Source organism: Melospiza melodia, chromosome 20, assembly GCF_035770615.1.
Source record: "Melospiza melodia melodia isolate bMelMel2 chromosome 20, bMelMel2.pri, whole genome shotgun sequence".
NCBI lineage: Eukaryota > Metazoa > Chordata > Aves > Passeriformes > Passerellidae > Melospiza > Melospiza melodia.
In genome coordinates, this window is record NC_086213.1 from 1314870 (window position 1) to 1339775 (window position 24906).

The window sequence follows — 24906 nt, forward strand, 5'->3', positions numbered from 1 at the left end:
TTATGCCTTCATGTGTCAGCATTCTTGCCAAGCTTTGCCTAACAACGCCTCATTGCCAGCACAGAGGAGCCCAGGGACAGGCTTTCTTTCCCATATTCCCTTTGCTCCCTGGCACTGCTGCAGGAGCCTGCTCTATTCCTTGCCCCAGGACACTTGGGAGCTCACATCCTAATGCCAGGCTGGGCTCGGGTTCCCAGCTGGGCTTCCCACGCTGCCAGGCTGGCCTGGGAGTGCTCAGCAGAGCTCCAGCCCTTCTCGCCTCTCGTCAGCCTGGAACCCCTGGTGTGATGGACTGCCCTCATGGCCACAGTCTCACAGAGAGGTTTCAGAACCACAGTTCCAAAGTCAGCCTTTGGACACCTCTCCCATGTCCAGATATGCTTCTGCAGCAAGGACCGTACCCCAGCGGTCTCCCTGCCCTCCAAGGGTTTGTCCGTCCCATCCCCATCTGGGTAGGAGCTCAGCACACTCTCAACCCTGTCACTATTGCACAAGCTGGGGGGAAAGAGTCTCATGGGTACGTGGCTCATGGCAGTGGAGGTGGCAAGGAGGAGATGCACCATGGGAAGGAGTCTGAGCCCATCCTTGTGTGCTTCCTGCTTTGTCTTGGTTGCTGTGTGGGTTTTCTCAGCAGCATCTTTTTGTCTCCCTGTACTCTGTGACTGCTGGTGTTGGTGCTGTGGCCTGAGTGCAGAGCCTGGAGCTTGCCCTGGGGTGGCAGCTCCCCCATCCTGTGCTCTCTTGCAGGCCGCATCGCCGCGCTGAACATGCTGGCCCACGGCACGGAGATCAGCACTGTCCCGTACCTGTGGACAGCCATGTTCGGCAAGAGCATCCGATACGCGGGTAAGGGGCTCCCTGGGGCTGCTGAGGGTTTGTGCTGCTCGAGATGCCCTGGGACAGAGAAGCCACGGTCACCTCCTTCACTGTGAACCCTCCCCACCGACCTCTGCCACAGGGCTGCTTCCCTGCCTGGCTTCTGAAGAGGTTCAGAGTCTCCTCTGAAACCCATCTGCCATGAAGTGCACTTCTCTAAACAGCATGGAGGATTCACTTAAATTAGATATTGGGAAGTAATTCTTCCCTGTGAGGGTGATGAAGCCCTGGCACACGTTGCCCAGAGAAGCTGTGACTGCCCCATCTGTGGAAGTGTTTAAGGCCAGGTTGGACAGAGCTTGGAGCAACCTGGGACAGTGGAAGGTGTCCCTGCCCATGTAGAGGGTGGGAACAAGGTGTTTTTCAAGGCCTCTTCCAACCCAAAACTCTCCTGTGATTCTGTGGTTTTTGGTACCTGCATCTCCTGGTGCTGGTCTCTTGGTCACTGCAGGACATTCTCCATGTAGTGCTGGAATGAAACACCCTGTCTTAGAGCTGGATCTGGAGGAATTGCTGCTGATTTCACTTCTTCTTTGCCTTCCAGGTCATGGGGAAGGATTCGATGACGTTGTCATTCAGGGAGATCTAGATGAACTGAAGTTTGTGGCATTTTATACCAAGTAAGTGTTTTTCTTGTCCATATTCCTACACAGACATTCATCTGAGATTGCTAGGCTGAAAAATAGTTTTGCCAGAGCTTCTGTCAGTCAGTTTTGTTCACCTCTGCACAATGAGTTTGTGGAACACTTATACAAGACCCTGGAGAAATGATGTTCTGATTGTACAACAAGTTAAACTGGTCTTTGGGCCTGGTGTCTCTGCCCTTTGCTCTCATAATCTCTGAGAGCAGATGACAGCTTCTACTGGCAATTCCTATCAAATATTTCCTTCCCATCTAATCACCATCTTAATGATTTGTGACCAGTGCTGGACAGAGTGCTCAAGCATCACTGTTTCTGCTTCTGGTTTGACAAATTGAGCTCAAAAAACTCTTCTGTCTATCACAAGCTGTGAAGGTTTCAAGGAACTTGGGAGCTTTGTTATATCTGTAGTGAAACCCAGCTCCCCCCCACGTTGGGACCCTCCCTGGGAGCGCATTCTTGAGATGTGTTGGCAGCTGGGATGTGTTGCCTCAGCTGTTCTGGAGCCATGCTGGCTGTTTAGACTGGAAAGTCACTGCACCATGAATTTATCCCAAAAATATTTGCTGCTGTTTATTCTTCTGTTTCCTTTGTCCATCCCAGTCTGAAACCAGTGGCCACAGAACATCCTCATGCTGGAGCCAGAGGGGTTTCTCTAAGTGCTTTCTGATATTAAGGATAGGGAGAGGGAAACCAGGGAAGCAAAGAGCTGCCCAGCTCAGCTGTCAAACACTTGGCAGCAGCATCCAGGCAGGGATCAGGAGGGAGCTCAGGACAGGAGCCAGCTCTGGCTCTGCTGACATCATCTCCCTGTCCCTCTGTCCCATCTCCAATGTACCTCATGCCTTGTCCCTCCCTGAGGGTGGCCCACTTGCCCGTGTCGCTCAGAAAGGAGCCTGGTGGTTGGATGTGTGCATTGGGCTTGGTGTGGGGCTCACTGCATCACCCTGAGGATCCCCAGTGCTCACCCTCCTCTCCCTGGTACCTGCACACCTTGGGTAAACACCTGCTGCAGGGATGGGGCTCCAGCTGGCACCCAGGGACCTTTGCACACTGGATACAGCTCAGAGTGTGCTGGAACCTTGGTCAAAATTGCCTAAAGGGGCGGGTTCGTGCCAAGGCACCACCTGTGCTGGGGAGAGCTGCTGTGGGGATGTTCCCCTCCTGCAGCCTTTCCACATGAGAGCCTTTTACCTCTTCATGCCAACCTTAATTTGAAAGGAAACATCAGGTTGCTTTAATGAAACATCTGAGGAGGCTGTTCAGAGGGAATGCCCTGAACAAGGTGCATAATCCCTGCTCTGTGTGCCATGGTGGCTGCAAGGGACAGGGGCTGCCAGGGGACCTGGGCTTGCTGGGCAGACCTGGAGGTCCCTGCTGAGGCTGTGTTGTTCTGCCACCCAGGAGGGTCTCCCGGAGCTGGCGTGTGGGTACCAGGACGGCATTCCATGCTGAGAGCCGGAGGTACTGGGAAGCACTGGCTGCTGGGGGTCAGCCAGTGTGCCCCCCCCTGCTTGGCTCTCTGTCTGTGAGAGGCTGCTGGAGCATTTCTTTCTCTTTTCTTTTTTGGTGGTGGTTCTTCTAGTTGGTGCTAATGCTCTTGGACAGAGGACAGTCCCAAGCTGACCATTTCCTCCTGCTTCCTTCTGCTGTGCCCACCCCGTGTTTGAGCTCTTCTCCCCCTGGTCCTCCTTAGTTGTTGCAGGAACCACTGGTGGTTCCCGCTCCTACAGCTTGTCCTCAGTATTGGCTTTCACAATAAGGCTTCTTCTGCCCCAGAGTTTGAGGAGGAAAGCACTTTTCTCAGAGCTGTGTAGAGGCCAATAAAAGGCCCTGTGCTGGGAGGTGTAGGGGACAGCACTCTGCAGATGTCCCCGTGGCACACTGCCTTGACAACAGACTGATGTCCTCCTGCCCCTAAGATCTTGGAGACCAGGGAATTGCTGGAATTGCTGTGGTTGTCTTCTTCACGGTTCCCCACCTCTGTTACCTTCGACGCTGCAGAAGAAGGGAAGACCAAGTAGATACATTCACTGTGCTTCCCTCTTCCCTATGTCTTCACAAAGATTTCTGATTGCTACAAATCCCAGGTTTAGGATGGGAATTCTTGTTACCTTTGAAAACCTTTTGAAAAATAGGGATTCTTCCAGGCTTCCCCCATCTGTCTTACAAAGCGTTCAAAAGCTGCTGCTGATGCAGGGTGCTCCAGCTCACCATGAACTGTTTTGCAAAAGGAGCAGCTACCCTGTGTCCTGCTGACAGAAATGTCTGGGCTGCATCCACCTTCCTGGCTGGCCCCTGTGGGGCTTGGGGGTGAGCCAGTGGGCAGCTGGTGGTAGTACATCTTCTGGTTCCCTTGCACACCTTGGTTATTCATTGCTTGGAACAGCACATCTCCCCCTGGTTTTGATGGGTAGGTCTCTCCAACCACTTGGTGTTTCCCAGCTCTGCTCAGGAAACTGCTCTCCTTTATTTGCTATGAGCTTATTTAGGAATGGGAGTTTTTTGAAACAGTCTGTGATGGAGCTGCCCCATGGCTTTGTAGACAGATGTGAGAGATAGCATTAACTTTTGTGGCTGCACAGGGCTGAAGTGTCCTCTGAAACATGGCTTTTGCTCTCCTTGTCCTGGAAATTAGGCATATATCCCTCCCCACCCGAGCTGATCTTTGCTCTGTTGATTCCAGAGCTCTTTGGCAGTGGATTCAAGATCTTGGTTTAGTGGGTGCTTCTATTTTTCAGTTTATTCAACAATATCACCAGAGTTTAAGATCTTACCCACACGTCTTCCCTGATCTCACATTGTGCATTCAGTTATCTCTTCATGGTCAGGCTTTGAAGGTTTACACTTGGATTGACCTCGGCAAACTCCACATAAGAACCGCCCTTCTTATTTGCCTGTGACCTTTAGCCAAAGCTCCTCCAGCAGTTTTACATCCTCTTCCTTCTCCTTCATTTGTTTTCCTCTCAGCCTTTGAGGCTGCATTGGGATCCTGCTAGGGGAACAGTCAGCCAACCTGGACATCCCGTATACAGGGGGATGTCCTTGCTGGGGCTGTGGGACCCAGGGCTTGGGCAGCCCAGCTGTGCCAGTGCCTGTGGAGCAGCTCCGAGCGGGGCACTCTCCCTGTTCACAGGTAGGGGTCAGGAAGGGGATTGGAGCATCCCAACTGACTGTTCCACAGGGAAATCCTGACCACCTGCCTCTCCACTCCCTCAGCACAGGGCAGCAGCGCAGGGATCACAGCTGGGCATCCTTCATGTTGTCCAGGTTTTTATCCACCATCAGATCTACCTTTGGTGGTGATTTCCCACAGATGCCAGAGTGGCAGAGTTGTGTCCATCACCCAGGCACCCTGGTGATGCTCATGACATCATTGTCAACATTGGTAGGACCAGTGGGGCCTGCTGTGCCACTCTATACCCTCTCCTGATCCTTGTTCCAGCCACCTTTTTCCAGTCCCTGTGGTGCTCATACCTTGGGGTCAGGCCTGGCTCTGGAGCGGGTGCTCCTCTTTGCCTCCCTCTTCTCTCCATCGTGGTGGGTTTTGGGTGGTGGGACTGTGCCCATCCAGGCTGCCCTAACTGCTCTGCTCTGCCCGGCGCCAGGAGTGACGAGGTGGTGGCTGTGGCCAGCATGAACTACGACCCAATCGTGTCCAAGGTGGCCGAGGTCCTGGCTGCGGGCAGGACCATCCGGAAGCGTGATGTGGAGTAAGTAGACAGGCAGTGGGAAGTGGCAGTGCCAGGGCAGAGGCTAAGCACGGCCATGGGGTGCTGGGCAGAGCTGAGCCTTTCACACTGATCCGTCTCCATGCCCCTCTTGCATCTCCCTTCCTGTTCTGCTTCCTCCAACCCCCCCTGTGCTACCTCCCAGCTGCCTCCAGGTCTGGCATCCTCCACACATGGGGTTTGTCTTAAACACCAGGACCCAAATCCTTGCACAGACAGGATGGGATGGGAATACTCTCTGCCTTTGGGCACTGGCACATCATCAAGGAAGCAATGCTGGATGTTGGGGTGCATCTGGGCACCCAGTCAGTCAAGGAGACCAGCAGAGAGGGACTGGGTGTGTGGCCTGTGCCTAGCCCCCTATGCACAACCCAGCCCAAAGAGCTGATGGAGCCAGTATGCTGGCCTGTGGTGTCTCAGCCTCCAATTCCTTGGAGGAGACCTCATAGGCAAAGGACATTTTTCTCCCTTCACTGTGTTTTTTAGACCATGCAGAGGAAAGAGCATAGCTTTGTGCTGAGGGTGGGTGCTGGAAGGCAAATTCCAGGGAGGTGATAACAGCTGGGAAGAGGCCTTTAGAGTGGGAATCAGAGCTGCTGAGGAAATGGGGGTCCCTGTTCCAGGGGTGTTTCCACATCTGGAATAAAACCAGATATTTTCGAAAGCTCAGGGAGAGGAGCACTCCCAACCCCCAGGAAGCTTTGTGTCTCAGACTCCCTGGGCATCCCTGGGATGGAGAGCATGTTGTGGGCCCCCTCAGCTGAGACAGGGTTCATAAAATGACAGAATAGTTTGGGTTGGAAGGGACCTTAAAGCCCATCCAATTCCACGCCCTGCACCCTTCCCTCTCACTATCCCAGATTGCTCCAAGCCCCATCCACCTTGGCCTTGGACACTTCCAAGGATGGGGCCAGAGATTCTCTGGGCAGTCTGTGCCATGGTCTCACCACCCTCAAAGGGAAGAATTTCTTGTGCCATCACCCCAGCACATTGGGAAATGGTTGCTGGTGTCCCACTTTGTGGCTGGGAGGGAGATGGCATCTTGTGGCTATCCTGGGGGTGGGGAGGAGCTGCTGGGACTGTGGTGGGGCTCAGGGGCTCGAGGAAGCCAGATTAAACCTGAATGTCTTCTCTCTCTTTGTCTCCTGCTGCTTTCACAACTTTAGGCTGTTTGTTCGTCACGGCAAGTACGTTTGGTTTGGGGTCCTGAGTGTGCTGGATGTGAGGGGCTGGCAGGAGGGACAGCTACCCCCGTGACTGGGCCATATCCCTGATTCCCATGTGGAGACACTGGTTACGGGGCGGGTGTCCTCATTTTGCATCCCCCTCACATGTGGGGCAATGCTGGGTGATAGGGCTGGGGCTGCCAGGAGCCACATGCGGCACAGATCCTGTTGGCTGGCACCTTGCTTGGCTGCGGTTTGGCAGCTTTCCATGGACTTCCAGCTGAAGGGCAGCTTTTAAGTATAAATAAGTAAAATGTTTGAACTCAGTTTTACACAGAATTGAGGACATGCAGGTGACTTTTTGGACAGTTTAGTGACAGATGTGAGGGCAGAGGAGGCAGCTGATTGCTGGGATGGACACCAAGTACTGGACTAGAGCCAAGGCACACCAGGAGCATTTGCCTGTGCACGTTGAGAAATCCCTCACAGTGCTGTTGTTTTTCTCTCTTTTAGAACTGGAGACATGTCGTGGCTAACAGGGAAGGGCACCTAAAGCCACGGATGGCTGAGCTCTCCTGATGCTGCACTCGCTGTGGGGAGATGGGACAGCAGCTCCATGGCCTGGTGGGAACCCCATGGCTCAGCCATTTCCCTTTGAGACCTTGATGAACCTGCCTTTAAGTCTTCCAGGAGGATCTCACACAGCTCCTCTGCCCCTGTGCCTGCTGGGCTGGGGATGGGGCTCTGCTGTTGCAGTTGCTGTGGAATGCTGGAAAAGCAGCCCACAGAGAGCGTGAGGCTTGGCACTGGCAGTGGGCATGGGCGCCATACGGCTCTGGATGCTGCCATAGGGCTGAGGGTCCCCAGGCGGGTGTGCCCCACGCATGTCCCTCACTCCCATAAGCAGCACGAGTGCCTTTGGTTGCTCCTGTGCTTTCATGCATGATGCTCCTTTCCAAGTTCTCTTTGCTCCCAGCAGAGCTCCAGCGCGCATCCCTGCGGAGCCTGGCATCCGCTCCTTGCCTGCATGGCTGCCGCTTTTGCCACAGCTCTCCCTGTGCCCACCCACCCCCGGGGGCATCTGGGTGGGCCAGGAGATTACACTGGGTGATCTCTGTGCAGCTGGTGCTTGTGTTGTCCAGGCTGGTCCTGTGCAGCCCCACCAGTAGAGGGGTCTCTGTCCATGCTAAGGGCTCTGGAGCTCATCAGTCCCCATGCCAGAGTCTCCTGTACTGGAGCAGCCAAGGGGCTGGGATTCGTTCCCTGTCTCCTGGGGCTTGGTCTGGGCTGGGGCACTGGCAGCTCTCGGGCCCATTGCCGGAGTGCATTGCAGGGGTACTGAGAGCTGTGATGGCTCAGCTGCAGCCCTGGGCTGGGTGGCCACCCTTCCAGCCAGCCTTGAGATATCTCTCCTTAATGCTATCATGGGATCAGTGCTGTTGCTGAGGTGTTATTCGAGGAAAAGCTGGGGGAGCATTTCTGGCTGTCCATTCTCTGGCACATGTCCAGTGTAGACAATCCTGCATAGCCCACCATGCTCGTACTCTGCTGTCCTGTTTCTGGCCCCATGCTGAAGAAGAGCCATGTCTCCAGCTCAGGAGTGGACCTGGCCAGCCACAGTCCAGAGTCCATCAGCCCAGCAGAGTGGGGGTTGAGAGTCCCCCTAGGAGAGACTCCAGTGCTTTGTTTTGGGGGCAACTCCTTCCCCAGCAGTGTTTTACCCTGAGTCCCAAACAAGAGGATTTATATTTTTAATTTGATTCACCCCCTGTGAATTAAAGCAATACTATTCTTGGGGTCTGGGTCATTTCTGATTCTTTCCAAGACCTTGGGTCACCTCTGCATGTTGGCCAGGTTGTTCAACAACCTATTCTCTGGAGACTTCCCACCTGTGTCCAGCTCACCTATATTTCCAGTATTTCAGATCTTGGCTGGGTAGAAATGCCCCAGTGTCTGTCACATCTCTGGTTGGTCTCTCCTGGTTTCACTGCAGAGCTTTTCCCAGATGGAATGACCAGGAGGGGTGGTAACAGCATGTGCACTCTCCAGCACACATCCTGTGATGAACAGGGACCATTGTGTGTCTGCTGGATCCACAAAGCGATGGGAACTTGCAAATCTCACCTCAGGCTCCGAAAGACAAATGTCAGTATTCCTGTCCACAGGTCCTCCTCCAAGGGCAGGGGTGGCTGGAGCTGCTCAGATCTTGGTGCCCCAGGCAGGGCTGTTCCAGGATGGCCTAGGGTGGGGGCACTGCCCAGGTGGAGGCAGCTGCCCAGGTGCTGCCTCAGCTCTGCCCACCACCCATAAAGATCTGGCTCCGTATCCTGTGTCCTGCTGGTGGGATAGTTGGACTCAGCTTTGGTAGCTCCCCAGGGGACCCAGCTGGAGTGCCAGGGGACTCGGGCACCACAGGGTGGCATTCCCTTCAGCTGTGTGTTTTCCTCAAGTTCTCCATGCTGGGTGAGACTGGCAACTCCCCCAGCACAACTTTGCTACACTGGGGACACAGTGGCAGAGCACTTTGTTTTTCAGGAAAATGCTTTTTGACCTCCTTTGCCTCTGATGGGGCCTCATCCAGTATTGGGCATGAGTTGCATAAAATGGGCATCACTGCCATGTTCACAGGGCTGAAGACCATTCAGGGGCTGAGGAAGGACCTTCTGTCCCAGCCCACAGCTGCAGTGGGGGTAACAAGTTCCAATCCCTTCTTTTTACGGAGGAGTTGTTTCAACCAGGGCTGGTAATATCACCCATGACTCAAGAAATCCCAGTCACCACTGTAGCTTTCCTTGGGACGTGTGTCAGGTCATGGACAGGGCTGGCTCAGATGGGGATTGCTCCTCTGCACAGGTGTGGGGTGGTGTTGAACCTGGGACTCCTTATCCAGTGCCTTGGCAAATGCTGCCTGGTGGTGAGTCTGTCCTGGAGCTGGGCAAGCCTGGGTTGTGTTCTCTGCCACCTTTCCAGGCCTGTCTTGCAATCTCTAATGCCAGGACAGAAAGTTTCCATCTCTTCTTAATAAACTGCCTGTTCCCATGACGAATGAGAGCCCAGCTGGGGCACATGCCCCGTGTCATTACCTCCACCAGACTGCCCAGGTATAATCTCAGTTGCTCACCTTGCCTGCCCACACAGACCCGATGCCCCCAGATCCTGAGCTCTCCACCAGCTTCTGCTCCTCAGATTCTGGGGCCGTGCCTGTCACCCTGCCCATGTCTCACTTGTGTGCTGGCAGGGCCTGGGGGACAGCTAGGGCTTTGCCTCTGCCCCGTGCAGGTGAGACCCCATCTGGAGAAATGCATCCAGCTCTAGGGTCCCAGCACAGGAAGGACCTGGAGCTGCTGGAACAAGTTCAGAGGAGGCCACAGAGATCCTCTGAAGGCTGGAGCCCAGCCAGGAGAGCTGGGGGTGCTCACCTGGAGAGGAGGAGGCTCCAGGAAGAGCTCAGAGCCCCTTGCAGGGCCTGAAGGGGCTCCAGGAGAGCTGGAGAGGGACTGGGGACAAGGGATGGAGGGACAGGACACAGGGAATGGCTGCCAGTGCCAGAGGGCAGGGATGGATGGGATATTGGGACTTGGGAATTGTTCCCTGGCAGGGTGGGCAGGCCCTGGCACAGGGTGCCCAGAGCAGCTGTGGCTGCCCCTGGATCCCTGGCAGTGCCCAAGGCCAGGCTGGACACTGGGGCTTGGAGCAGCGTGGGACAGTGGGAGGTGTCCCTGCCCATGGCAGGGGTGGGATGAGATGAGCTTTCAGGTCTCTTCCAAGCCAAACCATTCTGTGATCCTACAACTTCAGCTAGTCAGATGCTGGTCTAACCATGCTTTCAGTCCCCGATAGTTTGGTTTTGGCAGAATATGGCAGTGAGCTCTGCAATTTCACTTTAGCTTTATCCAGGAAAAGAATCATCTCTTTCTTTGGTTTCTTGTGTTCCTTGACAGTTCCTGGCCCTTTAAGGACCTCATTTATAGCACTTGCTCCCACTATTTGAAGCAGCTTCTCTGATGCACCTTATGGGGTGAGTTGGAGGCTGAAGATCATGAGGTGAGACCAGATCTGTTGGGTAGAACTGACTGACACTTATAGAGTGTGTCCAGAGAAGGCAACAGTGCTGGGGAAGGGGCTGGAGCCCCAGGAGAGGCTGAGGGGGCTGGGCAGGGGCTCAGCCTGGAGCAAAGGAGGCTCAGGGGGCCCTTGTGGCTCTGCACAGCTCCTGACAGGAGGGGACAGCCGGGGGGGTCGGGCTGTGCTCCAGGGAACAGGGACAGGAGCAGAGGGAACGGCCTCAGGCTGGGCCAGGGCAGGCTCAGGTTGGATATTGGAGAATATTTTTTCATGGAAAGGTTTGTCCAGCTTTTATACAGGCTTCCCAGGGCAGCAGTGGAGTCCTCATCCCTGGAAGTGTTCAAGAAAATGTGTAGATGTAGCACCTGGGGACATGGTTTAGTGGTGACCCTGGCAGTGCTGGGATAATAATTTGACGTGATGATCTTAGAGGGGTTTTCCCACCTTAATAATTTTGTGATTTCAAACTTGAAGTTCCTGAAGAACCTTTTCCTCTCATTCACTTCTGGCTCAGCCACCCCCTAATACATCATCCCCCACTTCCCTCCAGCACCCCTGAGCCTGGATGGGGCTTGAGGAACTCACAGTGATGGGTAACTGCTCCATGAACTTGGAGGCCTTGAAGAAGCATTTCAGGTGAAGAGTACCATCCTCTCATGAGGCATCCTCATCTGTCAGGGCTCTTTGAGCAATATTTGTGTTGATAGAGCCTTGCTGCGAGAGGGTGCGGTTGCTGCAAGTCACAGTGACAGGTACAAGCTGCTGTCACCCCCTGGAGATGCTGCTGAGGGGAGATGCTCTGTGACTTGTGATTTCCTGGCAACTCCACCTTGTGATTCCTGCACGGGCTTGGTGTTCCAAGGTGGGAATTCTTTCCCAGATCCCCCTTCCAGATCAGCTGCCCTGTCCCCAGGGAGCCAATGGCCGCGTGGCCCTGCGCATTAGCCTGGCCTGTCACCTCACTGATTCCCTCCTGGCTAATCCGGGCTGAGCCGGGCTGGGCTGAGCAGGGCTCGGCTGCTCACAGGGCTCACAGCCCATGGCTGTGCCCACCCCGCTGCCCCCCAGCCTGCGCCGGGGCCTGGTGGCCTTCAGTGGCTCCCTCTTCATCAACAACAAGACGTGGGACAGCGGCACTGCCCCCAGCTCCCAGCCAGGTACGGGCACGGGGCTCTGCAGGGGGGGCTTGGGAACAGGGGCTGTCTGTCCATCCCCATGGCCCTGCTCTGCACACACCAAAGCCCCAAAGGGTCCCTGAACCCACCCACCAGGGAGGGGAGCAAAACTAAGAACATTTGCTGCAATCAGCTGCTTGTGGGAGCCAGGGTCTGTTGCTCCCCTCAAGCTGTGAGGGGGGTCCCTCTGGGCAGGGGGACCCCGGGGCTGGTGAGCAGCCTGCCCATCCCTGCCTGTCCTGCCTAGCTCACAAGGTGCTGTCCAGCCTGCCCCTCCAGGTGATGCTCTACTTCAATGTCTACTACTTCCCAGTCTGGTGCCTGGCTGAGGGGATTATGCTGCACCTGAAGGTACCATCCCATGGGGCACGCAGGGATGGGGGGAGCTGCTCCTGCCATGTCTCCCTAGGCATGGGTGGGGGACAAAGGGGGCAGGAGACAGAGGAGCCTCTTCAGAATTAATGGATCCCCAAAATGCCCTGACCCCCAGGAGAAAAGATTGGTCATCTCTGCTAGAGATAGAAATCATGAACTTTCCAGGCAGGAATGGTCAATATGGGGGGGAAGAGTAGGCAGAGCTGGGCACCAGCATGGTGAGAGCTGGCAGAGCATGGAGAGCTGGGTATGGGGAGGAGGGCACAGGGAGCTGGGCATGGAGAGCAGGGAAGGGTGCACGTGAAAGGGAAGCTGGGCACGGACAGCTGGACTTGGACAAGGCTGTGCCCCCATAACAGTACCACCTGCTGCCGTGGCACTATCAGTTCCTGCTGGTCACAGCCTTCCTCATCCTCTCACTGGCTGAGGGCTCCCGCCTCTACCTGGGCTACCTGGGGAACCTCCAGGAGAAGGTAAGCACTGCCTGCCCTGGCCCAGCCCAGCTGGGGGAGCTGGATATCCCCTCGCTTAGGAGCCATGTGCCCATCACTGTCCTTTCTCTGGAGGTCTACCTGGAGCTGTCCTAGAAGAGAATCGTGGGTAAAGGCATGACCTGGAGAGAGGGAATGAAGGGGACCCATTTGCCCTCCTGCTCTGTCCCTCCACGGGGGGGTTTGACAGCATCTGACCACAGCTCAATGGAGCAGGGACATCCCTGGTCCCCGGGTTCCAAGGCCAGCAGAGGCTAAGGCAGGAGCCTCCAGGGGCAGAGAGGGTCCCCCGGGCCACCACTGCCTCCTTGCCCTATCTCAGCAGGTTCTGATCCTGCAGGTGCCTGAGCTGGCTGGGTTCCTGCTCCTCTCCTTCCTGATCCAGCTGCCCCTCCTGCTCTTCCTGCTGTCAGACAGGCAGGTCATCCACCTACCGCTGGAGGTGCCCCTGCACAGCTTTTTCCTGGCCTTCCTCCTCCTCGAGATCGTGGCTGCCTTCCTGGTGCTGAGGACTATGACCAAGCAGCTGGCGGCGCAGTTCTACCTGCGGCAGTTCCAGGAGGGTGGCAGGGCCCGGCTGGAGCCTGGGGGCACAGGGGGACAGGCAGCCGGGATGGGCTGATGCTGCATGACCCCCCCACCCCACACAGCTGGTCCTGGCAAGGAGCATTAAACAGTGCTCAAACCCACAGACACTGTTTCTGAGCTTTGTGGAGGCCCCAGAACAGCACCCAGGCACAGCCCAGCTCATCCCTGCCTTGCACTAGCTAACACGGCCTGGGAAAAGCGGAGGCAGGGGTCAGCACCTCTGAAATGTTCCGGCTCACCCCAGGGCTGTGCCTGTCCTTGCTGAGCATCAGCCCTGATAGGAGGCAGCAATCAGGGTGCAGGAGCCACTGCACCCCCCTAGGAAGTACCAGCCCAGGGCTGGAACTTAAAACGTGCCTCCTAAACCCTCCCTGAGCTTCCCAGGGAGCTTCTGAGGATCCAGGTGGCCTACACCAAGCCATCCCAGCTGGAAGGGTGCCACGAGGTGCAGGAGCAGCACTCCACAACCTTCAGTCCCTCGGGGCTAGAGACAGAGCAAAACCTCTTCCCACTTCCAGAACAGCTTTATTCCATTGCATCCCTGTTTTTCAAGGGAAATCAAGGCCCATTATCACTGGAACATGTAGAAATGCAAAATGCTTTAAGCCTCGTGTGCCGAGCAGGAGCAGCTGCTCCCCAGCACCCTCTGGAGGAGCTCCGTGGGCAGCTGTGGCCCAGCCCCGGCTGTCAGCGCTGGGAGCGGCCCCTGGCATGGCTTGGTGCTCCAGGAGCCAAGAGCTGCTGCTGCTGCTGCCAGTGCTTCTGCAGGGAAGGCAGACCCCAACCCCAGCAGTGCCCACCTGGGCCAGCACTGCCCTCCTCCACCAGGGCCGCAGCCGTGTCCCCATCGGATCTACCTGCAGGTGGCTCTGCAGGGAAGGGCGTTCGTGGTGGAGCGTTCCCGACGTCCCTAAGCTGTGGCCTTAGGCTCACCTTTAGGGGGTCTTGCCTGCAAAATGAACAGGGACATCAGTATACAGCAGGCATGGAGGCAGCCCAGGTGGCCCTTGGCTACTCTGCTTGGTTCCATGCAACCAGATTCACCACACACCCCACTCTGGATTCCAGATCAGGCATTAGGAAAGTTTCCCCCTCATTGGATGGAGCAGCTTCAGGACAGTTCACCAGGAGATGGGGGATCTCAGCCCTCAGAGGCTCTAAAGACTTGGCCAGACAAAGCTGGAAATGACCTGAGGCAGGGCTGCCAGCTCTTCTGGTCTGTAGGGGCCTCCCTGTGACTCCCTGATTCACCAGGGCAGTGAATTCCCACAATGTAATCATGCTTAGCACATGAACCTGTCAATGAACCACAGATCAGGATGTACTCTGAGGAGCTGGCACCTCTCTGCACGGGGTCCCATAAGATTCCCTTTGGAAGAGGGTGAAAAGCACAGAGCTGGGTCAGTTTTCCAGGTAAGGTCTCCATGGTGGCCCACTGATGGATGGTTTGACAGTAGCTGAGGTCATGGTGCAACTTTCCCTGACTCCCAGCACCAGCTGGATCCCTCTCCCAGTTCAGACTAGCAACCAAGACCAAAAGTTGAAAACTAAGAGCTGCTCCACCAGGTTTTCCCCTGATCTTGGGAACTGAGTTTTAACCAAAGGGCAGAAAATCATTAAATCCAAAATGAGTCACTTCAAAACCTCCTCTCTCCCATGTGGCCCTCTCCTTACCTCTTCAAACTTCTCCTTCCAATAAAGGTCAGCCTTTGCATCAAGGTAGAGCAGAACCAGGTCACAGACCATTGTAGCCTGGAGACAGACAAACATTGAAGATGGGAACCTTCCCACAGCAATGCCTGGCCTTCCATCCTGGCTCCCCCTGAGCCCTGCAGCCAGCTGAGGGCATTTGCTGGGGCAGTGAGCCAGGCCTGCCTCCAGCCAGCTCCACTGGCCCCTCTCTGACCCAGCCTGCTCCCAGGAGCTGCACAGGAGGTCAGACAGGATCCCCAGGCTGCAATGGATGGGCAGGGAGGGCTGTTCCAGCACCTTCACAGTCACATATGGACTGGGATGAGCGTGTCAGGGGGGAAAGGGGCACAGGTGGGGGACCTCCCTGTTACTCTGCTGAAAGGGAAGAGCCACAGAAGGGCTCCACAAGGGGCTGCCTCACCATAGTGACAGGAGGCTGCATCCCTTCAGTCAGAGGAGAAGCAGAGAGGAGCTGCTCTCTCCTGCCAGCAGCATCCCAGTGATGCTGTGTCCCAGGATCCACACATAAACCTGACCACCATGAGACGTGACTCTGCTAGCACTCAGCATCCCAATGCAGTGGTGTCATTACTGATGGTCACAGGGAGACCTGAGCTGACACCCTGCCAGACCATCTCCCCTCTGTGCTGGCTGCCACTAAGGAAGCCTTGTGCCAGGCAGGCAGGCAGGGAAACAACTGAGAAGTGGCAATTCCCAAGGCATGGACCAAAGGAGAAGAGTGTATCTGGGGTACTCACAGCACCAAAGAAGGCGATGCTGGTGCCACAGCTCACGGCAGTAGGAACAATGCTGAACTTCCCAGCCTGGTGAGAAACAGTGCAGGGGCAAGAGACAGGGTGAAGAGTGGTCAGAGGGGTGAGAAGCTTGTGGGCTGAGCCTTGCAGGGCAGCATGCTCAAAGTCAGGAGGTGCTGGAAGGATCCAGGGATATTTCCCCGTGCTGATTTGTAGGAAATGCAGCTGTACTGACTCCAACCCCCTTTGGTTGTCAAAGAAGGGACTGAGGTGCCTGATGACCTGGAAGCAGCAGAGGTTACTGTGACCCCACCTGCTCCTGCAGGCACAGCAGGAACTTCCCTTTGCTGCAGCTGCCACCTATGGAACCACATCCCAGCAAACACAACCCTGATGTGATGTATCCCTCCCTTCACAAATGAGTCTGGTGGTTTCTCTTCTGGCTGTTCTCTCCTGCTTCACAGCTCCTGGACCTGCTCTCTCAGCCTAGAAGTGGTACACCCTGTCCTGCACTGTGTGCTTCACCTTCTTCAGGTACAAAGGGCACTGCTGAACATGAAAGACCAGCTGTGGACATCTCTCAGTGTGGGAAGTGCTCTCAGCACAGCTCCCTCTTTGGAAAGCTAAGCACTGAGTTTGTGAGTGATGCTGCACAGAGTAGCATCAACAATCTTGGAAACATGGAATAGTTTGGGTTGGAAGAGACCTTAAAGCTCATCTCATTCCACCCCCTGCCATGGGCAGGGACACCTTCCACTACCCCAGGGTACTCCAAGCCCCATCCTACCTGGCCTTGGACATTTCCAGGGATCCAGGGGCAGCCACAGCTTCTGTGGGCAACCTGTGCCAGGGCATCATCACCCTCACAGGGAAGGATTTCTTCGCAATATCCCAACTAACCCTGAGAAGCCATTCCCTGTGTCCTGTCCCTCCATCCCTTGTCCCCAGTCCCTCTCCAGCCCTCCTGGAGCCCCTTCAGGCCCTGCAAGGAGCTCTGAGCTCTCTCTGGAGCCTTCTCCTCTCCAGGTGAGCACACCCAGCTCTCCCAGCCTGGCTGCAAAGCAGAGGGGCTCCAGCCCTGGAGCAGCTCCATGGCCTCCTCTGGGCTCACTCCAGCAGCTCCAAATCCTTTTGTTGGGGACACCAGAGCAGGTGCAGCACTGCACTTGAGCAGGGCAGAGAAGCAGAATCCCCCTTTACCTCCTGCCCACAGTGCTGAGGACGAGTGCAGGGCACAGGGCGTTTCCGGGCTCTCAGTGCATATGGCTGGGGCATATCCAGCCTCAATTACATCACACCTTTTCCCCCCGAGGGTACTTTTAATCAAGAAGGGATTAATTGTCCAGGTTCAGAAGAGTTCACGTTGATCTTTGTCAGGGTGCTCCCACCATAAGACTGTCAGAGGGACACCCTGAAGCCCAGCTCACCTTGCCTACTGAACACTCCATGGCCCCCATGTCAGACCCTCAGAGAGGGAACTCCCCCTCTCAGGGCATTACCAAAAGGTTTTTCTTCAAACAGGAGAGACTGTTTTCTCCTGCTTGCTTAGAGAACTCTGGGAAGAAGTGAAGAGTTCACCCAGGTGGGGAGAAGTGAGGGCAGCAGAAACCACGGGGGCAGGGTGGGAGCCGTGGTGTGAGGAGTCAGCCCTGCGGTGGGGAGCTGCCGGTACCTGGCCATGCACGGAGAGGTCAAAGCGGATCCCATAGAGCTTCAGCAGGTTCCGGTGGAGCTGCCGCTGTGAGCCCCAGTAGTAGGAGGCAGTTCTGTGGGAGACAGTGGGATGGCTCAGAAAGGCACGGAGGGAAGGGGGTGCCAGTGCCAAAGGATTGCTGGGCCTCTGGGTTCCTGCGTGTCCTCCAGGCTGGGGACTGGGCACACACGTGCAGTGATGACTCACTGGCACCAACAGTGGGCCATCGGCATCCCCTCAGCATCCAGTTTGGGTCACTGGGAGCACGCAGCTCTCAGTGTGCCCAGCCCAGGTGGGGACAGTCACAGGTCCCTGCCCTCAGGCGGGTAATGCCCTGCTGCGCTCCAAACACAAGAGCTACAAAGCCTGGGAATTGCCACAGCAACCCTGTATTGAGCAGCCATTTCCCAATGCCTTAAAGGTGTCTAAGATCATTAAGTCCAAACAATTAACCCAGCACTAACCCATGTCCCCAGGTGCCACATCTACAGAGCTTTTGAATCCCTCATGCAATCTAAACACTCCCTTAGTGCAACTTCAGGCTGTTCCCTCCAATAAGGCTCCTTGTTGGGCCTGGGAGCACAGCCCGACCCCCCGGCTGTCCCCTCCTGTCAGGAGCTGTGCAGAGCCACAAGGGCCCCCTGAGCCTCCTTTGCTCCAGGCTGAGCCCCTGCCCAGCTCCCTCAGCCTCTCCTGGGGCTCCAGCCCCTTCCCAGCTCCGTTCCCTGCCCTGCACACGCTCCAGCCCCTCCAGGTCTCTCCTGTCAGGAGGGTCCCAGAGCTGCCCCAGCCCTGGAGGTGCCCCAGCAGTGCCAGCACAGATCAGGTGCCCTTCGCCTTCCTGCCCACCTGGGCACACCTGGGTTCACATTCATCTTCAGGTCCTTTTCTGCCTGCACTTTTCCAGCCACTCTGTCCCAGCCTAGAACATTCCATGGCATAATCTGGCATTTGACCTTGTTGAACCTCACACCACTGGCCTCAGCACATGGATACAGCCTGTCCATTCCCTCTGCAGGGCTTCCTGCCTTCCAGTAGATCCACACTCCCACCCAGCTCAGTGTCATCTGTGAACTGACCGAGGCACACTGCCTGTCCCTGCTGCTCCTTTCAGCATCCATCAGAACTGAAATCTCAAACAACTGCCATGTTGTTTGCTGATCCCACAGGCCTGTGTGGCCACTGTCCCAGCATCCTCACCTGAAATTGTACCTCATGTCCTGCAGGCTGAAGGAATACTGTGGTTGGCACTGGATAGCGGGGTGGTCCAGGTCGCAGTTCCACTCGATAAGAACTCTGATGCTCCCCCCCTGCAAAACACATTTTATTCCAGGAGAAGCATGGAATCAGATTAGATGAGTCATTAACTGTTCAGACATTCCCAGATCACATATTCCCTTAGCATTACAGGTCAGTCCTCTGCTTCATGCTCGCATCCTTGGGGAATTTTGAATTGCCTTCCATAGTTGTATAAAAAACAAGTACCAGCAGTGCAAGGTCTCCAAAGTTCTGTCCAGCTGCCTCCACCATGTCACGGACACGGAACACAGGGCAGGAGGGGTTGAAGACTGGATCATATGTGCAGCTCTTGAAATAGGTGGGGTCACTGGTTTGTAAAGTGTTGCACCTAAGACAGGAGAGAGGGGAGGCAGGGCTGTGGGAGGTCATGGAGCCCAGCTGTGGGACTGCAAAGGGGACCCTCCCATTGCATTGGGCCTGCCAGTGCTCCTGCATCGGCGGGGGGGACAGTCAATGCCTCGCCTAAAGCCTCAGATGGAAGAGGGTGGAGACAAACCAGCCCAGAGGAATCTCACATGGAGTTATCCTCTATAGCATGTGCCATGGCCTTCCCTTCCACCTCTTTGTGCTCCTTTGTTTCTTCCCAGCACCCAGCTCTGGTCTCTGCTATGGTAACAGAGGGACAGTTCATGCCATATCTCCTGCCATGGTAAGGCAGCACAGCCTGCGTGCCTGGAACTGTGGGGCCAGTGCAGCCCTTTACTTGCCTTCTGTGAAACCACTTTGCAAGGACTAAAAGAAAAAACTATTAGTTTCACTTCCAAATGAGAGCTTGGGAATGGCTGGCCTTGTCCAGCTCTCTGCAGTGCTCTACATGGGCAGATGGACACCATCTCTCTGAGGTGTCCCCATCCCACTGCTCTTAGAGCTGCACACCCAGGACAGCTGAAGTGACCTGTGTGCACCTCAACACCTGTCCTGCCCTGACTGCCCCAGCACCACCTGCCCTGGGTGCCACTGGTTCCCCAACTGCTTCAGCTCCTCAGCCCCATCACAGGCTCAGTGCCAAGGCTGGACCAGGCTGCATGCTCAGCCCAGATGGGAAGTACTATACTTACTTGGAGAAGTTAAATTTGGTGAAGTGGACAGTATTTTTTATAAAAAGAGTGAAATTCTCTGCCTCAGCCAGAAGAGGTTTCCTAGAAAACAACCACCAACAAAGTCAAGTCTTGCACAGTGGCCAAGGCCCTATTTCCCAAGCTCTGCAGTCTCTCCTGCAACCCCAAGATTTTGGCTACAATGGACAGGTGCAAAAAATGCTCTTGGGTGACGCCCTCTGAGTTTAACTGACCAGAAAGTCAATGTCAGAGGTCTCTCAGAGCCTGGTTGTCCTTGGGCATATGTGGTCAGACTCCTGGTAACACAGAGGGAGAGAGCCAAAGCTCCCAATATCTGCTGTCTCCTCGTGTGTGATTACCTGGGCAGGGTGCTATTCTCCACAGGACACCAGCCATAGATCTCACAGGTAGAATGGGTGGCATTGAACATCAAACATTTCCCAGTTTTTATCCCTAGAAACAAGACAATATAAGACAGGCTGAGAGAGTTGGGGTTGATCACCTGGAGAAGACTTTGAAGAGATATCAGAGCCCCCTCCAGTGCCTAAAGGGCCTTCAAGAGAGCTGGAGGGGGACTTGGGACAAGAGCCTGGAGAGACAGGACACAGGGAAGGGTGTCCCAGTGGCAGAGGCAGGTTCAGTTGGGATATTGGGGAGAAATTGTTCCCTGGCAGGGTGGGCAGGCCCTGGCACAGTTCCCTGGCAGCTGGGGCTGCCCCTGGATCCCTGGCAGTGCCCAAGGCCAGGCTGGACACTGGGGCTGGGAGCAGCCTGGGACAGTGGGAGGTGTGGAAGGGGGTGGAACAGGATGAGCTTTAAGTTCCTTTTTAACCCAAACCATTCTAGGATTTTATTTCTTTAGCAAAACACACAGTACCATTGCCATGAACCACAGGGTTTCCCATGGGACAATCTGCATCTTCTGTGCACATCCCGTCGAGGACAGAGGGACTCTGGGAGGGACAGAGAGAGGTGCTGTCACTGTGCTGTGCAGCTGCCTGAGGCCATGCTGTCACTCCCCTGCATTGCTGCACTGCTGCTCCTGCTTCTCCAAGTGCTCCCCAGACAGACAGGAACATCCACCAGCCTCTAGCCAGTCAGAAGAGAGGCATGTCCAAAGGGCAATCAGTCTCTCCTCTCCAGAGTACTTGTGTCCTGCTGCTCAGTGGCAGAGGAAGCCTCAGGAGCTACCTCAGACCTTCCAGATGGAACTGGGAACCAGCACAGAGGGATTCAGGAGGGCCCTAATGACTGAGCCCGTTAAGCACCTGTAAAGTACCATGATGAATTCCCTGGGGAAGAGCTTAGTAGACCCTAAACCTAGCATGACACAAGTTTTTCAAGAGACCTTCACCCTTACTCTGGACCTACCTGATTGTCAGGAGCAGTAAAAACCTCTTATTCAAACACAGAAAGATGATCATAGCTGGGGAAACGCCATTAACACCTCCCCCATCTAGCCCAGGCCATAACAGGAGTCACCAGCTCATCAAAAACCCACTCCCCAAGCTCTGAGGGCACAGAGGCCCAAATGCTGGGGGGAAATCCTCTGTTATGTGCTCAGAAGTGGGGGTCTGTTCAGGCCTTCCCTGGGCTGCCCCAGCACAGCCATTCATTCAGGTGTAAAACCCACCAACATGATCTTAGAGGAGCAGTATCTTTGGGCTGGGTAGGGTCTGCTAGGGATCTGGAATCATTATGGGAGGCAGGAGAACATCTGGGGATTGCACCAGGTGTTTAGGGAATGGGAGGAAGAGAAGGCATGGGAAGGAGGGAACTTGGTAGTCTGAAAAGGAACATAAAGGGATAAAAGGATGCAAAGACTTCAGTGCATGTACAGCTGCTGAAACAGCTCAGCTCATATTCAATGCTGCCTCTGGCCATAGGCAAATTCATCTGCCAGCACCAAATACTCTGGTCATCAAGAATATTAAGGCAACTCAAACTCCCTGCAAAGCCAAAAGCTGCCACTGCTAAATATTCAAAGCTTTCCAAATATGAATGTCATCTACAGTCCCAGTGCCAGGAAGGAACTGAGGGGCTCTTGGAGACTAGCACGGGGTGTAGGCTGGGACAGGCACCCACACACACCCCAGCTCTGGAATGGAATGAAATCCTCAGCTCTGTGTGTCCTCGGCTTGCACACTGCAAACCCAGCACCTAGAGGTGCCTGTGGCTGCCTGGGAGAACCCCGAAATGCCCTACAGCAGTTGTCTTCCTCCCTGTTGGGACCCTAGGATTTCTCAGCATCTTAAAGATGGATCATTGGTGCCATTTTCCCCAACCCAAACCCAGTGTTTCTCCTCCTCTGCAGCATTTGGCCACAGCAGGAGCTGAAAGGACCATTAGGACAATTGGTGCTTGACTTGGGTACAAAGTGCCAGCAGTGGTTCAGCTTAAAGGACATTTGCTCCCATCTGCTGAGCTGGGTTCAGCCTGGGAGAGCTCAGCAGAGGAGCTGGCCTGACTCCAGCCTTAAAGGGAAGAATTCTACCAGAGAACATAATCAATTAAGTGTGGGATAGCTGGAAAACCATCTAGACCTCGTGCTCTGTTCCTCCTAAAAATAGGACACTAAGATGGACACTAGTACTGCAGCAGGGAGCTATCAAGGAAACATGACACAGGTATCCATGGATTGTGTGTCAAGGCATCCTCTTGTTCAAGGACAGCAGAAAGCCTGGAATAGTCATACAGTGCCAGCACACAAAGAGTTCAGAGCTGGAGAGGCCCATGTCCCCTGTCCTGGCCAACAGAAACAGTTCTGGTAGAGCATGTGCATGCACATCTTGGCTAATGAAGGTATGACAGAGCAAGTGCAGATGTGCTGGGGAGCGCTATGACCGAGTATGAGGGGAATTGGGTTTTGTGGGAATATAAATCCATTTTCCCTTTTATCTGGTCTTCCACTGGGTTCTGCTGAGCAGCAGAATCACTGGCTCCATCTCAGCCCCGTGGGGCCAGGCTGGGGCAGGTCCATTCACTCACCTCGGGGCAGGTGCCTTGGGCTTGCTGGACTGTGGCGATGAAATGGGTCACCAGGAAAAGCACATTTTCTCCCTGGGAAGCAAGAAGGTGCTGTCAAAGGGAGGCTGACACCGGGGTGGGTCCAAGGGGACGCCCTGCGACACCATGAGCAGAACAGGCACTAATGGACTTGCCAGGACTTTGGGAGACCTGTGGTATCCGCGGCATCCCCTTGTCGAGATGACTGACCGTATGTGTGACCTCCCTGTCCCCCCCGGGGCCCGGCCGTACCTGCGGGGGCCAGGTGAGATCTGCAGCGTCCCAGAGCCGCCGGCCCGCGGCCTCGGCGACCGCCGCCCCCTTCACCTTGGTGACCACGGCGACACGCGGGGCTGTGTCGCGCTCCTGGTACCCCTTCCGCAGCAGCAGCACCCACCTGCGGATGTGCGGGGGGCTCTGAGGGCTTGGGAGCAGGTCCCTGCCCCAGCGGGGAGCGGCCAGCCCGAGGGCACGGTCCCTACCCCAGCAGATAGCCGAGCGCGCTCAGCTGCAGCAGCCGGTGCAAGAGCCCCACCCGCCGGTTCCGTGTCAGAGAGAACTTGGCAGTCTTGTAGTCGAGCAGGGACCCGCAGGGTGGGCCCGGCATGGTGGCACCGGGGGAAAAGGCGGGCACGGTGAGGATAGCGGGCACTGAGGGCGGCACGGTGAGGATAGCGGCGCTGAGGGCGGCACGGTGAGGAAAGCGGCGCTGAGGGCGGGCACGGTAAGGATAGCGGCACTGAGGGCGGCACGATGAGGATAGCGGCAGTAAGGGCAGAGGGGGCACGGTGAGGATAGCGGCACTGAGGGCGGCACGGTGAGGAAAGCGGCACTAAAGGCAGAGGGGGCACGGTGAGGATAGCGGCTCTGAGGGCAGAGGGGAGCACGGTGAGGATAGCGGCTCTGAGGGCAGAGGGGAGCACGGTGAGGATAGCGGCACTGAGGGCAGAGGGGAGCACGGTGAGGATAGCGGCACTGAGGGCAGAGGGGAGCACGGTGAGGATAGCGGCTCTGAGGGCAGAGGCAGGCACGGTGAGGATAGCGGCACCAGGACGGAAAGGCAGCCCCGGGGCCAGCGGCCTCAGTCACTGCAGCCCCGCCCCGCCCCTCCCGCAGCCCCGCCCCCCCCCCCCGCAGCCCCGCCCCCCCCCCCCGCAGCCTCGCCCCTCCCGCAGCCTCGCCCCTCCCGCAGCCCCGCCCCTCCCGCAGCCCCGCCCCTCCCGCAGCCTCGCCCCTCCCCTTCCGCAGCCCCGCCCCTCCCCGTTGCCATGGCGGCGGGGACAGTCGGGGGAGCCCCTGGGCCGGGCCTGCCGCCCTCACACCGGGACGGGGCCGGGGCACGGCGGCCGCGACAGGGACACAGCGGCCGTGACAGGGACACAGCGGCCGCGGGGCCTGCCAGACAGCCGGGCGAGCCTCCGCCGCCTCCAGCCGCGGGGTCTCCCCACAACGAGCATCCCAGAATGGGTTGGGCTGGAAGAGGCCCTAAAGCCCACCCAGTGCCACCACTGCCATGGCAGGGACACCTCCCACTGTCCCAGGGTGTCCCAATGTCCAACCTGGCCTTGGGCACTGCCAGGGATCCAGGGGCAGCCCCAGCTGCTCTGGGCACCCTGTGCCAGGGCCTGCCCGCCCTGCCAGGGAACAATTCCCAATTCCCAATATCCCATCCATCCCTGCCCTCTGGCACTGGGAGCCATTCCCTGTGTCCTGTCCCTCCATCCCTTGTCCCCAGTCCCTCTCCAGCTCTCCTGGGGCCCCTTCAGGCCCTGCCAGGGGCTCTGAGCTCTCCCTGGAGCCTTCTCCTCTCCAGGTGAGCACCCCCAGCTCTCCCAGCCTGTGCTAAACCAGTACAGATCAGTTCCCGACCAAGGGAGGGACAATTTTTCTTTCCAGCTGATGAAAATGATGTCATTCCTCTGAATGGTGGAGCAGCCCAAGCTTTACATCAAGGATACGTCAAGGACCCATTCCAGTCTGCCCTGCTGGAGGTTTGGGGACCTACCAGAGCCCCGGGCTGACGACACGAGATGGATGGTGGCCAGCAGAGGGGATTTGCCATCTGACTGCTTTGAAGTGCTCAGGAACCAGAATCGTCTCCTTCCCTGGATGTAGGTGGGATGGGATGTGTAAATGGATCAGTATATCTCAGAAAGAATTTTTCTTTATGTCATCTCCCCTGGAGTACTCCACAATTTTAAATTAATATTTTTAGGAAGAAATTATAAACCTTCTGTACATTCATGACAGGTAGTCCCACCTGAAGTTGCTTTCAGCAGGCACAGCATCTTAGAA

General features: G+C 56.2%; 3 protein-coding genes across 8 annotated transcripts in view; 2 read left to right on the plus strand and 1 right to left on the minus strand.

Moving 5' to 3' along the window:
- AIFM3 (apoptosis inducing factor mitochondria associated 3) overlaps positions 1 to 8210 on the plus strand; it is a 56092-nt gene extending 47882 nt beyond the window's left edge. For 2 of the 5 annotated variants that reach the window (XM_063173431.1, XM_063173428.1), the window contains 5 exons: positions 748 to 846; positions 1421 to 1496; positions 5126 to 5230; positions 6415 to 6435; positions 6928 to 8210. In XM_063173431.1, coding sequence (XP_063029501.1) covers positions 748 to 846; positions 1421 to 1496; positions 5126 to 5230; positions 6415 to 6435; positions 6928 to 6967 — 341 coding nt within the window. In that variant the 3' untranslated portion in view covers positions 6968 to 8210. Of the gene's footprint in view, positions 1 to 747; positions 847 to 1420; positions 1497 to 5125; positions 5231 to 6414; positions 6900 to 6927 lie in introns of those variants that run through there. The other 3 variants (XM_063173432.1, XM_063173429.1, XM_063173430.1) reach the window with 2 other exon arrangements.
- A 3308-nt stretch (positions 8211 to 11518) lies between these two features.
- On the plus strand, positions 11519 to 13142 carry LOC134427473 (transmembrane protein 17B-like). The gene is made up of 4 exons (XM_063173334.1): positions 11519 to 11636; positions 11902 to 12005; positions 12389 to 12502; positions 12861 to 13142. The coding sequence occupies exons 1-4, from the start codon at positions 11519 to 11521 to the stop codon at positions 13140 to 13142; spliced, it is 618 nt and encodes a 205-aa protein (XP_063029404.1).
- A 471-nt stretch (positions 13143 to 13613) lies between these two features.
- Positions 13614 to 23291, minus strand: P2RX6 (purinergic receptor P2X 6). Of its 2 annotated transcripts, none has more exons than XM_063173433.1 (12): positions 23094 to 23291; positions 22864 to 23008; positions 22594 to 22665; positions 20483 to 20558; positions 19965 to 20058; positions 19606 to 19686; positions 18734 to 18875; positions 18449 to 18558; positions 17228 to 17321; positions 15559 to 15624; positions 14783 to 14860; positions 13614 to 14057 (listed from the first exon to the last, which is right to left on the minus strand). In XM_063173433.1, exons 1-12 carry the CDS (start codon positions 23216 to 23218, stop codon positions 14019 to 14021), a joined length of 1122 nt encoding a protein of 373 aa, XP_063029503.1. In that variant the 5' UTR covers positions 23219 to 23291; the 3' UTR covers positions 13614 to 14018. The 2 variants fall into 2 exon arrangements, with proteins under 2 accessions (XP_063029503.1, XP_063029504.1); XM_063173434.1 differs by lacking the exon at positions 13614 to 14057 and adding an exon at positions 14072 to 14404.
- Positions 23292 to 24906: the final 1615 nt, after the last annotated feature.

What these genes read in the sequence shown, in the direction of transcription:
- LOC134427473 (XM_063173334.1), top strand. Translation starts at nt 11,519, where the DNA reads ATGGCTGTGCCCACCCCGCTGCCCCCCAGCCTGCGCCGGGGCCTGGTG. An exon ending in TGCCCCCAGCTCCCAGCCAG is followed by an intron (nt 11,637 to 11,901) that starts GTACGGGCACGG and finishes TGTCCTGCCTAG; the next exon opens with CTCACAAGGTGCTGTCCAGC. An exon ending in GGATTATGCTGCACCTGAAG is followed by an intron (nt 12,006 to 12,388) that starts GTACCATCCCAT and finishes CCCCCATAACAG; the next exon opens with TACCACCTGCTGCCGTGGCA.
- P2RX6 (XM_063173434.1), bottom strand. Translation starts at nt 23,218, where the DNA reads ATGCCGGGCCCACCCTGCGGGTCCCTGCTCGACTACAAGACTGCCAAG. An exon ending in GCGCTCGGCTATCTGCTGGG is followed by an intron (nt 23,009 to 23,093) that starts GTAGGGACCGTG and finishes GCACATCCGCAG; the next exon opens with GTGGGTGCTGCTGCTGCGGA. An exon ending in ATCTCACCTGGCCCCCGCAG is followed by an intron (nt 22,666 to 22,863) that starts GTACGGCCGGGC and finishes CTTGCTTCCCAG; the next exon opens with GGAGAAAATGTGCTTTTCCT.